This window comes from Oryctolagus cuniculus, chromosome 7, assembly GCF_964237555.1.
Source record: "Oryctolagus cuniculus chromosome 7, mOryCun1.1, whole genome shotgun sequence".
Taxonomy (NCBI): Eukaryota; Metazoa; Chordata; class Mammalia; order Lagomorpha; family Leporidae; genus Oryctolagus; species Oryctolagus cuniculus.
The window spans coordinates 120,603,318-120,621,134 of NC_091438.1; the positions used below are offsets into that span (position 1 = coordinate 120,603,318).

The 17,817-nt window shown below is 40.8% G+C and overlaps 1 protein-coding gene across 7 annotated transcripts in view; it reads right to left on the reverse strand.

Annotated features, from left to right (window-relative positions):
- ZFYVE9 (zinc finger FYVE-type containing 9) overlaps window positions 1-17,817 on the reverse strand; it is a 210,229-nt gene that overhangs the window by 13,989 nt on the left and 178,423 nt on the right. For 4 of the 7 annotated variants that reach the window (XM_070078506.1, XM_051857767.2, XM_051857768.2 and 1 more), the window contains 2 exons: window positions 14,223-14,327; window positions 5,226-5,376 (listed from right to left, as the gene is read on the reverse strand). In XM_070078506.1, coding sequence (XP_069934607.1) covers window positions 5,226-5,376; window positions 14,223-14,327 — 256 coding nt within the window. Of the gene's footprint in view, window positions 1-5,225; window positions 5,377-11,411; window positions 11,539-14,222; window positions 14,328-17,817 lie in introns of those variants that run through there. The other 3 variants (XM_051857769.2, XM_051857766.2, XR_011390704.1) reach the window with 2 other exon arrangements.

Below are 17,817 nucleotides of genomic sequence, written 5' to 3' on the forward strand. Positions count from 1 at the left end.
ACTAGAACCCAGAATGCAGGCGCCGCAGGTGGAGGATTAGCCTAGTGAGCCATGGCACTGGCCCAGGATTGATTTCTTTTGGAAAGTACTGGGACAAAATCCACCACCTTGCATTTTTCAGTTTGTAGTGTTCACTTGTAAACGTTCGCCAACTTGTGGGCCTTCTCACCAACATCAAGTTACTACTTTGATCTCTGCTTCCGTCACTGTATCTTTTTCTGATTTCACCTTAGCCAATGTTTCACCACCACCCCGCCCCCCCTTTTCCTCCTTTTGCTCCTCTCTTCTCCTCTCCTCAAAAGATTCGAAAAACAGAGCAACAGAAACAGGGAGAGACAGCGATCTTTCATTTACTGGCTTGTTTTACAAATGGCCACAATGGCCAAGGCTGTGTCAGGCTGAAACTAGGAACCAAGTTTGGGTCTCCCATGTGGGTAGTAGGGGTTCAGTAACTTAAGCCTTGTTTCACTACCTTCCCTGGTGCATTAGCAAGGAGCTGGATCAGAAGCCAGCTTAATTCACTGCACCAAAGCACCTTATCCCATTGAAAAACTGAAAGGCAAAAAAGCAAAGAGGAAGAAACAAAGAGATTTTTCATCTATGGCTTCACTCCCCAAATGGCAACAACAGCTATGTCTGGGCCAGGCAGAAGCCAGGAACCAGAACCCCTACCTACTCTCCTACACTGGTGGTAGGAGCCCAGGTATTTGGGTCATCTCCTACTGCCTTCTTGGGCACATTAGTCAACAGACAGAAAGGAAACAGAATAGTCGAGAAACCAGCTGATGCTTGAGAGAAACAGCCATCACAGGACGTGGCTTAACCGTGTAGACAGTAACTGGGAATGAGATCTTAAAGTACATTTTTCCAGGGCCAATGTGGTTGCACAGCAGGTTAAGCCACCACCTATGATGCAAGCATCCCATACAAGTGCCAGTTCAAGTCCTGGCTCCTTGACTTCTGATCCAGCTCTCTGCTAATGCGCCTGGGAAAGCAGCAGAAGATGGCACAAGTACTTGAGTCCCTGCACCTATGTGGGAGACCTGGATGAAGCTCCTGGCTTTGGCTCAGCAAAACCCTAGCTGTTGTGGCCATCTGGGGAGAGTGAACCAGCAGATGGAAGATTTCTTTCTTTCCATCCCCCTCAATTCTGCCTTTCAAATAATTTTTAAAAAGTTTAGAAAATAAAAAAGTAATAATTTATTTGAAAGGCAGAACAGCAACAGAGAGAGAGAGAGAGAGATCTTTCATCTATCGGTTCATTCCCCAAGTGGCCCAGGCACAAGCGAGGAGCCAAGAACTCCATCCTGGTCTTCCACATGAGATGCAGGGGCCCAAGAACTTGGACCACTTTCTGTTGCCTTCCCAGGAACATGAACAGGAAGCAAGATTAGAAGCAGAGCAGCCAGAACTCAAACCTGCATCCTGATATGGGATGCAGGCATCACAAGCTGCAGCTTAACCTGGGGCACTACCCTACTGGCCTGTATCTGCCTACATCTTATTTTTTTTTTAAAAGATTTATTTATTTATTGAAAAGTCAGAGTTACACAGAGAGGAGAGGGAGAGGGAGAGGGGTAGAAAGAGGGAGAAGGAGAGAGAGAGATCTTCCATCCGCTGGTTCACTCCACAATTGGCAGCAATGGCCGGAGCTGCGCTGATCCGAAGCCACGCTGATCCGAAGCCAGGAGCCAGGAGCTTCTTCCAGGTCTCCCACGAGGGTGCAGGGGCCCAATGACTTGGGCCATCTTTTACTCCCCCGCTAGACCATAGCAGAGAGCTGCATCGGGTGTGAAGCAGCCAGGTCTCAAACCAGTGCCCAAATGGGATGCTGGCGCTTCAGGCCAGGGTGTTAACCCGCTGCGCCACAGCGCCAACCCTTTGTCTACATCTTAAACTGGATTGAACTAATCCAACTGTCTATCCACTGGCCATACAATATCTCTAACAGTTCATCATCTAGCATTTGTTAAGAGCTTTGGGAGAGTGGGTGGGAGAGTGGGTATGGTGGGAAGAATCATCATGTTCCTTAAGTTGTAATTATGAAATGTATGAAGTTTGTATTCCTTAAATAAAAGGATTTTAGAGAAAAAAAGAAAAACTGTAGGATTCATAATTTTAAAGCAACAACAACAACAACAAAGGAAATTCCCAGAGACAGGAAGCCTGAAACAGCACAAGATAATCCATTTTACTTCTGCTTCTGGATAAGTCTCAAGTTTACATAAATGGAGCCCAAATCTGGCTCCAGTAACTTTCACTCATTGATGCTGGACTTTCGTAACTTTAGAAAGTAAGTTGGAGGCTGGTGTTATGGCATAGCAGGTTAAGCCACCACCTGCAATGCCAGCATCCTACAGTGGCGCAAGTTTGAGTCCCAGCTGCTCCACTTCCGATTCAGCTCCCTGCTAATGACCCTGTGAAAACAGTGGAAGATAGTCCAGGTGGCTGGGCCCCAGTCATCCATGTGGGAGATCCAGAAGCTCCTGGCTCCTGGCTCCAGCCTGGCCCACCCCTAACCTGTTGCAGCCATTTGGAAAGTGAACCAGGAGATAGAAGATCTCTGCCCCTTTCTCCTTCTCTGTGTAACTGCCTTTCTTTCTTTCTTTTTTTTTTCTTTTTTGACAAGCAAAGTTAGACAGTGAGAGAGAGACAGGGAGAAAAGTCCTCCTTTTTCCGTTGGGTCACCCCCCAAATGGCCGCTACAGTCAGTGGGCTGCGCCGATCCGAAGCCAGGAGCCAGGTGCTTCCTCCTGGTCTCCCATGCGGGTGCAGGGCCCAAGCACTTGAGCCATCCTCCACTGCCTTCCCGGGCCACAGCAGAGAGCTGGACTGGAAGAGGAGCAACCGGGACAGAATCTGGCACCCCAACCGGGACTAGAATCCGGGTTGCCAGCGCCACAGGTGGAGGATTAGCCCAGTGAGCCACAGCACCAGCCTGTGTAACTGCCTTTCAAGTATGAGATGGTGCTGCAGGCTGCTGCTGAGCCACAGCAATGGCTCCATAAATAAATCTTACCAAAAAAAAAAAAAAAAAAAAAAGTAGATCTTACGTTTTTTTGTTTTGTTTTTGTTTTTTTTTGTTTTTTGTTTTTTTTTTTTTGACAGGCAGAGTGGACAGTGAGAGAGAGAGAGAGACAGAGAGAAAGGTCTTTCTTTTTCCATTCGTTCACCCTCCAATGGTGGCTGCGGCTGGTGCACTGCGGCCGGCGCACTGCGCTGATCCAAAGCCAGGAGCCAGGTGCAACCAGATCAGCGCAGCTCCGGCAACTGCAGCCAGTTGGGGAGTGAACCAGCAGATGGAAGACCTCTCTTTCTGTCTCTCTCTGCCTCTCCTCTTTCTGTGTAACTGACTTTCAAATAAATATATAAATCTAAAAAAAAAAAAAAAGCAACACTCCACCTCCTTGACAAAAAACATATCTATATAAATATTAAAAAAAAAAAAGTCAACCAGGATGCCTCCATCTCACATCAGAATGCTTGGGTACAAGTTTCAGCTTCAGTTCCCAATTGCAGGTTTCTATCAGTGGACACCCACTCAAGTAGTAGAGTTCCTGCCACCCCTGTGGAAGATCCAGATTGAGTTCCCAGGTCCTGGCTTTGGTCCAGTCCAGCCCCAGCCATTACAGGCATTTGGGGAGGAAGCTAACAGAAGTGAACTCTATTTCTCAAAAAGAAATCATATACATACATACATACACATTTGACAATAATCTCCTGAATGCCTTTGGTATGTTTCATAAAACATACCAAAGAAAACCAGTATTGGTAAACACTCTGAGGGGAAAATAAGAATTACCAAATAAATTTGGTCAAAGCTAGGCATTATCTTTCTTTTGAAAAATCAGAATATACATCAGCTTGTCAAAGTGTCTGGAAAGTATAGAAGTAAAGAAAGCTGCTAAACTTTGTTTAATATAGGGCTTCTCAGAATTAATTTATTAAGCAAGACTTTTATTTATTTATGTGAACCTTTTTTAAAATCATGGAACTTGAGAAAACACTTTGGGTAATTCTACCTTGAATAATGCTTCTCAAACGCACAATATGAACTTGGATCACACAGATATCTTGTTAAAATTCTGATTAGCATATCTAAGGCACAGATTCTTCATTTTTTTTTTTATTTTTATTTATTTTTATTTTTTTTTATTTTTGACAGGCAGAGTGGACAGTGAGAGAGAGAGACAGAGAGAGAAAGGTCTTCCTTTGCCGTTGGTTCACCCTCCAATGGCCGCCGCTGCAGCCGGCTTACCGCGCTGATCTGATGGCAGGAGCCAGGATCCAGGTGCTTTTCCTGGTCTCCCATGGGGTGCAGGGCCCAAGCACCTGGGCCATCCTCCACTGCACTCCCTGGCCATAGCAGAGAGCTGGCCTGGAAGAGGGGCAACCGGGACAGAATCCGGCGCCCCGACCGGGACTAGAACCCGGTGTGCCGGCGCCGCAAGGTGGAGGATTAGCCTATTGAGCCACGGCGCCGGCCCAGATTCTTCATTTCTAACACTCTCCCAAGTGATGAGATTACATCTTGAGTAGAACTGAAACTAGAGGCTTTTCTTCAGAATCCTATTAATTAATATTCATTCAGTACAGTTGGTCATCCAGCAACCTCCAAATCCACCTAAGCATATTCACTATGGGACCTATTCAAGTACCAGTACTGGCTCCGTCAATATCCTAAAGAATGGGCCTGAGCTGTGACGCACTAGGCTAAGCCTCTGCCTGAGGCACAGGCATCCCATATGGGTGCCGGTTTATGTTCCAGCTGCTTCTCTTCTGATCCAGCTCTCTGCTGTGGCATGGGAAAGCAGCAGAAGATGGCCCAAGTGCTTGGGCCCCTGCACCTGCATGGGAGACCTGGAAGAAGCTCCTGGCTTCTGATCAGCCCATCTCCAGCAGTTGTGACTATTTGGGGAGTGAACCAGCAGATGGAAAACCTTTCTCTCTGTCTCTCTCTCTTTATAACTCTACCTCTCAAATAAATAAATCTTAAACAAAAATCCTAAGGAAATACCTTTAAAATGTTACCCTAATAACAGATTCATTTTTAACTGTGAGTCTAGCTACTTGAGGAGTCAACATAATCGTGGAGAAAATCTTGAAAAGATTAATCATTTGTTAGTGATCAGCTACCTAGAAAGTGAGCATTATGAAGTTGACATATCCAACTCTCTAAGTCTAGTATAACCTTTCATTTAATTTCAAGCAGCTCAAAAGCTCACCTTTTCTGGGCTGATTGTGAATACTGATAGCCTGGGTCTGATAGTTTCCATCATCATTCTGTACACACACGAGGTGAGAGTCTGCCTTTTCATTGAAGCAGGCACCTCCCGCCAGGACATGCTCATTGGATTTGTTCATGGCTTTCATCATCTGCAATCAAAGAAGAACATCAACCTCATTCTGGGAAGAATGGGCACTGTTTTGGCTGACATGGTGCAACTCAACCTTCTCAAGGAAAAAACATTAACGAAAGAATATTATTAAAATGGCAAGGAGGCTATAGGATAATGAAAACAAAAAAAATCAGTTAAAAAAACAATATATACAGATATTTCCTGTACAGTTCATAAATGATTTGTACTATTACCTATGCACATGACACATTTTGTTTTCAGTTCTTATTTTTTCATTGCTGCTGTGAACTCAAGACACTTAAATTAGTTTGGCCAGTTGCAGCACTTTCTCCTGTCCTTTGGATTCTCTGAAGATACATAACCTGATGTTCTAAGTGCAAAAGGATCTCCCACATTTAAGTGCATCTCCCTTCTTTTTCAATGCCCAATGTAGTAAGACTCATTGCTTCTTAATTTTATGAATCTGTTTGAAATGCCCAGTGAAACCGGTTAGGAATATTCTGCTTTTTCTTATCAAAAACATTTAAAATAATAATTCTGAACCTTACTTGAAAAAACTCATGAGCCACTGTTTTGTATCTAGTAAACCAATCTAATTTATTGTGATGTAAACTGCAGTACCACAGCATCCTATTCTCTCCCTCCAACCACCAATCTGTTTTGTCTTTGTGGATTTATCAATTCTATTTCATATAAATGGAATTATATTACACGTGATCCTTGTGTTTGTTTTCCTTTATTTAGCATGAAGTTTTGAAGGCTCATCTGCATTGTAGCATGTATCAGTATTTCATTCTTTTAAGATTTATTTTTTATTTGAAAGGCAGAGTTACACATACAGATACACACACCCAGAGAGAGAGAGAGAGAGAGAGAGAGAGAGAGAGAGAGACATCCTCTATCTCTGGTTCACTCCCCAAATGGATACAAGGCCAGAGCTGGGCCAATCTGAAGCCAGGAGCCAAGAGCTTCTTCCAGGTTTCCCATGTGGGTGCAGGGGCCCAAGCATTTGGCCCATCTTCTGCTGCTTTTTCAGGCACATTAGCAGAGAGCTGGATCTGAAGTGGAGCAGCCGGGTCTCAAAATGGCATCTATAGGGAATGCCAGCACCACAGGTGGTGGCTTTACCCAATATACCACAGCACAGGCCCCTATTTTATTCCTTTTAATGCTGAAAAGTTTATGTATATACACCTTCTACTGGGAAAGCAGTAGAAAATGGCCTAAGTCTTTGGGCCCCTGCACCCACGTGGGAGACCCGGAAGAAGCTCCTGGCTCCTGGCTTCGGATTGGCGCAGCTCCAGCTGTTGTGGCCAACTGGGGAGTGAACCATCGGATGGAAGACCCCCCCCCCCCTCTCTCTCTCTGCGTAACTCTGACTTTCAAATAATAAATAGATCTTTAAAAAAATTAGTGTACCCACTGTTTTCCAGAGCTTTTTTCACATATGTGGGCAGATTTGTAAATCATCAGCCAAGGACTCAACAGAAACCCCTTGCAGGTTTCCTGAGCTCTTTTACAAGTACTTCTGGTGATCTGTCCTAGCCATCACGTCCTCCAAATATTCTTGATTCTGTCCCCTCAATGCAGGGAAACAACTGGGCTTGATTCAGAAACTCCCTCCCTGCCCTATAGCCTAGAAACTATAGGCAATACATTAGGATAATCATAGGACTTACCTTCTTTCCTCCATTGTTCTTTTTTGTTTTGTTTTGTTTTGTTTTTAAAGATTTATTTATTTGAAAGACAGAGTTACAGAGAGGCAGAGACAGAGGCAGAGAGAGAGGTCATCCATCTGCTGGTTCACTCCCCAAATGGCCACAACAGCTGGATTTGGGCAAGTCCGAAGCTAGGAGCCAGGGACTTCTAGGTCTCCCACATGGGTTCAGGGGCCCAAGCACCTGGGCCATCTTCTATTGCCTTCCCAGGCCATAGCAGAGAGCTGGATTGGAAGTAGAGCAGTGAGGTATCGAATTGGCACCCAAATGGGATGCCAGCACTGCAGGCAGCGGTTTTATCTTCTATGCCACAGCACCAGCCCCTTTTGTTTGTTTTTTTACATATCCTGCCGTGATGTTTAGATATTAAAAGTGGATTAGTGTGTTAGTGTGCTAGCACTGCAATAATAAAGTACCAGAAACCGAGTGGCTTAAATAATAGTTCTGGAAGTTAGAAGTACAAAATAAAGTCAGCAGAGATGGTTCCACCTAAAGGCACAGAGGAAAGGATTTGTTCCAGGCCTCTCTATAAGGCTTATAGATGGCCATCTTCTCCCTATCTTTCTTCATATCATTTTCTCTCTAAGCATGTCTACATCAGTATGTCCCCTTCTTATAAGCACCAGACATTACTTGATTATAGTCTCCCCTAAAAATTCTCATTTGAATTTTATTATCTTGGTAAAGGACTTTATCTCCAAATAAGGTCACATTCTGAAGTACTGTAGGAGTGGCATGGAGTGTTAGGACTTCAACATATGAACTTTGGAGGGATACAATTCAACACACAGTAGTCAATCCTTGTTATTCCAGCATGATTGGAACTGAAAGTCGGTAAACTGTATTTGAACAAGAACAAATTGTATATGTATCTAACACCCGTTAGATAGCTATAACTTTGGGTTTCCTTGAACATAATCATTTTTGTAATGGAGCATGTCTCCTACAGCCATCCTGGAATCTGTTTATGAAACTGTTACAAGAGATACTGGCTGCTCTCAGGAATGAGGTTTCTAAGTCAGGACAGCTCTTGCACTTGCCTGATACAAATCTTTTTTCCTGGCATTTGAGCAATCATCTAGGGTTGGACAAAAGTCAGAAAGGAAGCTCCCAATTAGCTATGTGAACCACTGCATGGATTGTTGCAAGGACTATCCTAGAAGATGGCACTACTAGCAAGCTATGGTTCAGGTTCTATATCTTTATGAGAATTTTGGGGTCAAGTATGAACCATAACCATCTGATGCTGTCAGTATGAATGTATGAGAGCGCCTACATGGATTCATGGTAGATGCTATACCCTTCCTTTATAGTCTTCTCTTCCTCACATTAAATAGCTACAGCTAACTATAAAATCTTTTTTTAAATTGATTTCTAGTCTTAACCATTCCTGTTACCTACTGTATATTTATCCAGATGTCCTATACTTCCCCAAGGGAACTTAGATGTATTGGAATTTAGATGTAGCCTACAAATCTATAAAAATTAAAATCTGTAACATGAATTCAATAAAAATTAATCAAATGGGGGGCCAGCATTGTGGAGTAGCAGGTTAAGCCTCCGCTTATAATGCTGGCATCCCAAATGGGTGCTGGTTTGAGACCTGGCTGCTCCACTTCTGATCCAGTTCCCTGCTAATGTGCCTGGGAAAGCACTAGAGGAAGATCCAAGTGTTTGGGCCCCTGCATTCATTTGGGAGACCTGGAAAAAGCTCCAGACTTCTACTTCAGCCTGGTCCAGCCCTGGCTATTGAGGCCATTTAGGGAGTGAACCAGTAGAAAGAAGATCACGCTCTGTCTCTCCCTCTCCCTCTCTGTAACTCTGCCTTTCAAATAAATAAATCTTCAAAAAAAAAAAAAAAACCCCAAATGAATAATTAATCTGAATAATGATAGTGACAACCAATGATATATCATTTGTCAAAATCTCTAGCATACCACGTACCACACTAATTATTTTACACATCTGGTTTAAATGTCATAACAACCTTATAAAGCAGGCATACTCATTTTTCAGAAAAAGAGGTTAATCCACTACAATATTATGAAGGGGCTTCAAAAAGTTTATGGAAAATGCATATTTTCTTTTATTTCAATTTTTCTATAAACTTTAAAGTTTGATTTTCTTAAAAAATACTTATTTTTATTATTTGACAGGCAGTTACAGAGAGGGAGACAGAGACGTAGAGCAAATTTTCAAACTGCTGGTTCACTCCTTCAAATGGCCACAATGGCCAGGTTTGGGCCAGGCTGAAGCCAGGAAACAAGAGCTTCATCAGGGTCTCCCATATGGGTGCAGGGGCTGTCTTCCCCTGCTTTCCCAGGTGCATTAGCAGGAGCTTGATCAGAAGTAAAGCAGCTTCTTGGCCTTTTGGCTATGATTGAGTGTAGATGTAGAGCAGCCAGGACTCCAACTGACATTCCTATGGGATGCCAGCATCTCAGGTAGTGGCTTCACCTGCTGGGCCACAATGCCAGCCCCAAAATTTAATTTTTTTAACGATTTATTTAAGAGGCAGAGAGACAGACAGAGATCTTCCATCACCTGGCACACTCCCCAAATGTGCACAACAGGCAAGGGTGGGCCAGGATAAAGCAAGGAGCCTGAATCACACTCTGGGTCTCCAATGTGGATGGCAGTGACTTAAGTATTTGAGCCATTACCTGCTGCCTCCCAGGGTAAGATTAAACAGGAAGCTGGAATTGGAAGCAGAGTCAGGACTGGAGCCCAAGCACACTGTTACAGGAAGTGGGCATCCCAAGCTGCATCTTTTTTTTTTTTTTTAAAGGCAGAATTACAGAGAGAGAGTGAGAGAGATCTTCTATCTGCTGGTTCACTCCCAAAATAGCCACAATGGCAAGGGCTGGGCCAGGTGGAAGCCAGGAGCTTCATCTGCATCTCGCACTTGGGTGCAGAGGCTCAAGGACTTGGGCTATTTTCCACTGCTTTCCCAGAGGCATTAGCTGGGAACTGGATTGGAAATGAACCAGCTGGAACTGGAACTGGTGTCCATATGTGATGCTGGCATTGCAGGCAGCAGCCTAACCTATTATGCTACAATGCTGGCCTGCTGAGCTTCACCTTACCTGCTTTACCAAACCACATTTGCCTCTTCTATAAACTTTCTGAAGCCCCCTCATATAGCCAGTAATTAAAAGTCTATTTGATCCCAAAGTCTGTTTTTGTTTTTTAGTTATCCTCATTGCCTTTCTGGTCTTAATATGTTTATTCTAAAGTAGTCATATATGATGGTACTTCAAAAAAAATTGTGGTAAAGATGAATTGAAAGATTTTTATTTTGGTGCAAAAATTTTGAAATCTACACAGTTTTTTTAAATATATAATATGAATTTTCTTTTGAAGTACTCTCATATTAGGAAATGTCAATAGGTAATACTAATTTTATCATTTCATGGGACTTCAGTATTTACATAGATATTCTGGTTATATCACTGATTTGGCTGTAGCCTAAATTTAACTAATAGAGCAACTGTGAAGATCCTTTTTCCAGAAGAACTTGGCCTCATCTAACAGTCCCACTACATTTTCCAAAAAAAAAAAAAAAAAAAAAAAAAAAGTGTTATAACTACTTTAAATCATCAGCTCTAAAACCAGAATGGTAACTGTTTATTAAATTTATGGTGGGTGACAGGAACCAGACTGCCTGAATCCTACTTCTATTACTTGCTAGCCATTTGACCATGGGCAACTTATTTAAGTTCTCTCTGTCTTAATTCCCTCATTTATGAAAAGGTACTCACTATAGTCATTTCATTGAGTTAGTGTAAAAATATATTTCCTTAGAATAGTACCTAGTACATAATAAAATATATTTAGTACCAAATTTAATAAGTGTTAATGTTAAAAATAATCTCTCAATAAGAATATCAGTAGGGTTACCCAAACCATCAGGGATCTTTAATAACCTTGACAAAAAATTAGAAATTTTATACACAATGTCTATTTCCTTTAGTAAAATCTCCATGAGGTCAGAATTATTATCTTTCTCTAAGCTTTAGTAATGTCTCTCCTTTTACTCCCTCCCCTCATATTTTTAATACAGCTGCCAAATTCAGTTTTATAAAACTCTGCTTTCATTGTCACCTTTTCTGCTATACAATTTATCATACAAAATTTTAAATCCCTTTGCTTAGTTTTTGAAAGCTTTTGAAAAGCCAGTAGACTCCATACAACTTCATCTTCACTAACCCATCAGTCTGCTTCAGCCTCGTCTTCACTAACATTAATTGTCTCCCATTTCCTTGTAAGACATGCTCATTCCTATTGCCTCCCTGCCATTGTTTTGGCTGGTATTTATCCCCCTTTTCCTCACCTGAGTTATTTTCCATCCTTCTCTTTCTAGTGCTTAAACATCATTCATTATCCATTAAAATCTTTGATTCATGTAGTTATTGGCTAAACCTTTACATACATCTTCTATATGCAACATGCTGCAGTGGCTGTTAGGGATACAGGATCAACAAGAAATTAAAGAACATTTCAGACTACTCCATTTATCAGAGCTCTACTTTCTTTGAACATTTAGTAAATGTGCAATAAATTTCAGCACTTGTTTTCATATTGTTTTATCTATATTAGTTCTGTTTCATGCCTTCATTCAATGGTGATTTCTTGTATACCTACTTTGTTTGAGGGAGTCTGTTATTCTATCTGTGGTAAAAAAGGAGAGACCTAATCCTTCATGGAACTAACAGTCTAGGAGGGAAAACAGGCACTGAACAAAAAATAATAAATGTAGAATTATAAATAGTTACATGCAGAATGCTAGGGACACATATATGGCAAAAGTTAACTCCAGTTACAAACTGAACTAAAGGCCATCAGACCAAATGTCATTTAAGCTGACAGCCATAAAATGAGTGGGAGTTAGGCAGGTGAACAGCAGGGGAAGTGTGTGTCAACAAGGAAACAGCTTGTGCAAAAGCCATGAAGCAAAAGAGAGTACAAAACAGGCAATAATAAGGACCATGGGTATAAATGAGAAAAAATGAATGAGAAGACAAGAGGAATACTGTGGTGATGAACTAAAACAATTTTGTAAGAAAATTACTTTTTCAACTATTGAAAGTGAAGAATTATTACTTTAACACAATTAAATATAACACAATTCAACTATCCAAGATTGTGGGAAATAAGAGTACATTGAGTTGAAATAAAAATTCAATTAGAAGTCTGCTAAATCAGGAAGAAAAATAAATGACATATAATAAGGGAATTTTATTGATAATGAACTCTTAATAAATGATTGGAAATACCATTACTCTGTCTGAACAAAGATTTCTGAATCTGCATACCATCAACTGAAACAGAATTCAGATAAAAATAGATACTATGAATGGCAGCTGTTGTGATGAATATACTCAGTCTGGAAATATCTATGGGAGCCTCACTACTTTTACAGATAAATCTGTATAAACACATAGTACACCTTGCAAACACCAAGGATAACAATGTATGCGACTCACTCGGGGATGACATCTGATCCCATTATCACTGAACATAAGCTCCCAGAAGGAAAGCATAATGTTTTTACTCATCGTTGTATTTTGTTACCACAGAATATATTTAATAAACATTTGTGAAGTAGATAATAAAACTTCAAACCTGAGAAACAAATCAAGTTTTCAAAGTGTCTGTAAACATTCATTAGGGCATGAATTGTATATAATCCATTTACTTTAAAGATTTGAGTCTCTCAGGTCTAAACTATTACTCTTATTCCCAGGTAGGACTAACAGGAAAGACTGCAAATTGTACCCTAGAAAAATTCAACATGCATTATAGCTACTATTTTCTAATGTCATGAAAAAAACAATACATCACATGGAAAGTCACGAGTAAAGACTTTCATTACAAAGGTCAGTCTCACAATAATGCTGAGCCCTGAGCTCGTGAGTCCAGAAAGACATCTGTGTGATTCTAAGTGCATGCCAAGTACAAAATGCTTACAGAATGTAGAAATGATTAAGGACAAATGGCTGAACGAAGAAGTGGGAGCAGGGAGAAAGGAAGATAAAGGAAGGAAATTATTTTATACCTAACAAATCTAAAAAAAAAAGTAGAATAAAATAAAGGATCAGGAAATTACCACCTGCCTAATTTTAAAACACCAGATTTTAACCATTTTCAGGTCAAACTAAGTTTTAAAATAAAACTCTTTAAAAGCTCTAATGATTACCACATATTAGAACTGATGTGAAGAAGTTCTTAAATTCAAAAAGGACTTCACATGCAAACAAACCTCATTATTTATACAATTCTGTTCATTTGTATATAATATGTATAATTTAATTTTAGTTACAAAATATAGATTAATTCAAAAGCAATCATTTGTTTTTGGAACCTTTCTTAAAGCCAATTCAGGACTACACTACTGAGCTGTGCTTAAAAATAATGCATTTCTAGTTACAGAGAAAAACAAAAAAATTCTACCACTAAAATTACAGATACAAGGCTGTATTTACACCTTAATCAAGATGCAAATCTATCAATGATTATCATTCTATCATCAAAGGATCAAATATACAACCAGGCCAAATAAGTTACAAATTTAACACTTTATTTTCTATGATGAAATTTCTTACAACTAAGCCATACAATATTATAAACAGGGCCGGCGCCGCGGCTCACTAGGCTAATCCTCCGCCTTGCAGCGCCGGCACACCGGGTTCTAGTCCCGGTCGGGGCGCCGGATTCTGTCCCGGTTGCCCCTCTTCCAGGCCAGCTCTCTGCTGTGGCCAGGGAGTGCAGTGGAGGATGGCCCAGGTGCTTGGGCCCTGCACCCCATGGGAGACCAGGAAAAGCACCTGGCTCCTGGCTCCTGCCATCGGATCAGCGTGGTGCGCCGGCCGCGGCGGCCATTGGAGGGTGAACCAACGGCAAAGGAAGACCTTTCTCTCTGTCTCTCTCTCTCACTGTCCACTCTGCCCGTCAAAAAAAAAAAAAAAAAAAAAATTATAAACAGATTCCATTATCATTTAATAATGAAATTTATATGTAATCAGACCTTTCTCTCTGTCTCTCTCTCACTGTCTAACTCCGCTTGTCAAAAAAAAATTTATATGTAATCACATAATTTTTGCCTTCATTTATGTTTTCAATTATGAAAGCTATGCCTTCTTACCTCATTGTATCTATTGCTGGGAATTTTGATGCTGGTTTTCCGAACTTCCATATCAACCACCAAACCCTGAACTACTGGCAGGGTATACTGGTAATTTCTGAAATCCTGTGCAATAGCAGAGTGAATTAGAAAAAATAACTCATAAATAGTGGAATCTGATTTACATTAGCAAAATTAGTACAAAGGGAAAGAATGTCAAAATTAAAACATCTTATTTAAATAATAAGAAAATACATAATAAAAGTCCTATTGTTTATATTCTAGCACTCTATTTAGACTGTAAATGCTTATAAGGAAGTAAACCAAACAGTTTCATATACCTCTTATATGTAACATTAAACAAACATTTGAATGCTTACCTTGCTTTATCACTATTTAACCTTTACTATATTGTTAACTGTCTCCTCCCCTTGAAGCAAACTGCAAAGGGTACATATGGATTCATCTGTTTTATTCCTGCTATACACACAATGCTTGGAACATCTTAGGTGCACACATATGCATACACATACACATACATAATACAACATATCCAGTGTGGTTGAAGCAAAATAAGCAACAATGGCAGGAATCAAGGTCAAAGCACACAACCAAATTTCAAAGGTTTGTACAGGTTACCACAAGGACTTTTGACTTTACCCTCAAGCTTTTGACCTGTTTTAACATTTCTGACTACTTTGTAAAGATAGGTGGCAAGGGGTAGGTATTTTGCCTAGCATTTGGGATGCCAGTTGGGACACCTATATTCCATACTGGAATGCCTGGGTTCAGGTCTTGACTCCATTCCAATTCCAGCTTTTTGCTAATGTGTTCCCTAGGAGGCAGCAAGTATCTGAGTACCTGCCATCTACATGCAGACCTGGATTGACTTCCTGGTTCCTGTCTACTGCCTGGCCTGGCCCCAAGTAGTGCAGGAATTTGGGGCAGTGAAAACAGCAGATAGAAGCTCTGTTTCTATCTCTGCCTCTCAGGTAAACCACCAAATTTAGCAGGGAAAAAAGCAAATAGAAAGCAAGGGAGCAAGGATAGCAGAATGGAGAACAGACAAACACAATAAAAATAATCCAGGTGAGACACATTGATAGCCTGGTATTGGGCATACAGCCTAGCAATTAAGATGCGAATCAAGAGGCCCACATCTCATTTAGGAGTGTTGCACTTCCTTCCTGGCTCTAGTTCCTAATTCCAGTTTCCTGCTAATGCAGATTCTAGGAGTCAGCGGTGATGGATTAAGTACATGGGTTCCTACTACCCTCCACCAGTGATCTGCATTGAGTTCCTGCCTTCGGCTTTAGTCACAACCACTGTAGGCATTTGGGGAGTGAACCAGCAGATGGAAGACCTCTCTCTCTGCCTCTGTGTCTTTGTAACTCTGCCTTTCAAATAAATAAATAAATCTCTAACAAACAACAAAAAAAGATGATTCCAAATTTTATGAGTAGGCTACTAGAAGGCTAGAATTCTCATTTACTGAGATGTAGAAACTGATGGGAAGACGAGGGTGATAACTTAGGTATGTTACTTGCAACAGAGCTCAAGAACCTTGATAAGGGGGCCGGCTTTGTGGCAAAGCAGGTAAAGCTACCACATGTGATGCTGGCATCCCATATGGGCACCGGTTCATGCCCCAGCTGCTCTACTTCAAACCCAGCTGCCTGCTAATGGCCTGAGAAAAGCAGTGGAAAATGACCTAAGTCTTTGGGCCCCAACATGTGGGAGACCTAAGTGAAGCTCCTGGCTGTTGCAGCCATCTGGGGAATAAACCAGCAGATGGAAGATCTCTCTTCTTCAGTCTCTCCCTCTCTCTCTCTGAAAGTCTGACTTTAAAATAAAAATTAGGGAAAAAAATAAGTCCAAAGAAAATGAGCCAGGGGACCAGCACTATGGCACAGTGAGTTAAAGCCCTCGCCTGAAGCGCCAGCATCCCATATGGCTGCCAGTTCAAGTCCTGGCTGCTCTTCCGATCCAGCTCTCTGGTATGGCCTGGGAAAGCAGTAGAAGATAGCCCAAGGGCTTGGGCCCCTGCACCCGCGTGGTAGACCCGGAAGAAGCTCCTGGCTTCAGATCGGCGTAGCTCTGGCTGTTGCGGCCATCTGGGGAGTGAACCAACAGATGGAAGACCCCTCTCTCTGTCTCTACCTCTCTCTGTAACTCTTTCAAATAAATTAAATAAATCTTAAAAAAGAAAATGAGCCAGAATGATATAAGATGCTGCAATCACTAAACATGAACATCACGATAGTTATTACTATATTCTAAATGTTCAAAAAGTTAAGCAGAGTCATCAAAGATTCAAGTAAAATTCCACGAGATGAAGTCTGAGACTTTAAAAAAAATGAATGAGATTAACAGTGGCTTAACACTGCAAAAATAAAGATTAGTGAATTTGAAGGCACAGCAATAAAAACTATCTTAAATGAAAAATAGCAAGAAAAAAAGAAAAGACTGAACAAAAAATAAGAACACTAGTGAGCTGCAGAACAATTCCAAGCAGCCTAACTTAATATCTGTGATTAGAGTTCCTGAAAGAGAGAAGGGAGTGGACAGAAAATGTATTTGTTGAAAATTATAAACTCACAGATCAAGATGCTTAATGAACCACAAACACTGCACATTATAATGAAACTGCTCCAAATCAGTGGCATTAAAATAAAATTTTCAAAGTAGCCAGAAATTTTTTTAAAAATTACAGAAAAAGAATAAAGGTAAGAAGAAAATCAGATTTCTTTTCTGAAACAATATGCAAACCAGAAAACAGTGGAACGGAGCAATATTTTCAAATGCTCGAAGAACAAAATTGTCAAACTAGAATCCTACATTTGAAAATATTTTTCAAATATGAAGATTATAAATAAAGATGTTGATAGAAATACAAAAGCTGAAAGAATCATCACAAGCAAACATCCAATAAATGCTAATACCTTCATGTTGAAGGAAAATTACACCAAATGGAATGTAAGGTTACACAAAGGAATGAACTACACTACATGAATAAATGTACACAAGTTTTTCTTATTGTTCAAATCTCTTTAAAAGATAACTGGACTACGACTTTCAGCATGACAGTGTGAGAAAATCAGTAAAATCACTCTCCAAAAAGCAACGAAAAGCTGGGTAAATAGTTTAAAAAGCAATCATTTCAGTGCTTTGGGGTTCAGTTTTTTTGTTCTCTTTCTCAGATCCTCAGGTTTTTAATACAACACACTGAGAAGTGGGTTTTTTTTTTTTTTTTTCATGAAAACGACTGAATTTCTAGTAAGAATAACAGAGTTGAGGCTGTGACCTTCTTGTCTAGGGCTGCTATCCAGCCTTGTTATATAATTAGGCAATTTAACCAGGGCAAGGTACCTCTACTTTGTAAAAATAAGCTTTGCTGCCTAAAGGACTTCAGTTAACCTGGAGCATTATAGAAGTGGTAATCTCAGTGGCTAGCAAAAAATGAGGGCCAATAGTTGTGTTAGCTTGAGGTTGTCAGCTGTTTGGGATAAGTAATGTACATGCACACTAGCCAGAGGTTAAAAGAGCTTCCGGGAGAGAACAGAGACATAGGTAAGACAACCCTGGAGGGCGTCATGAATTCTCAAAATACCAAGGT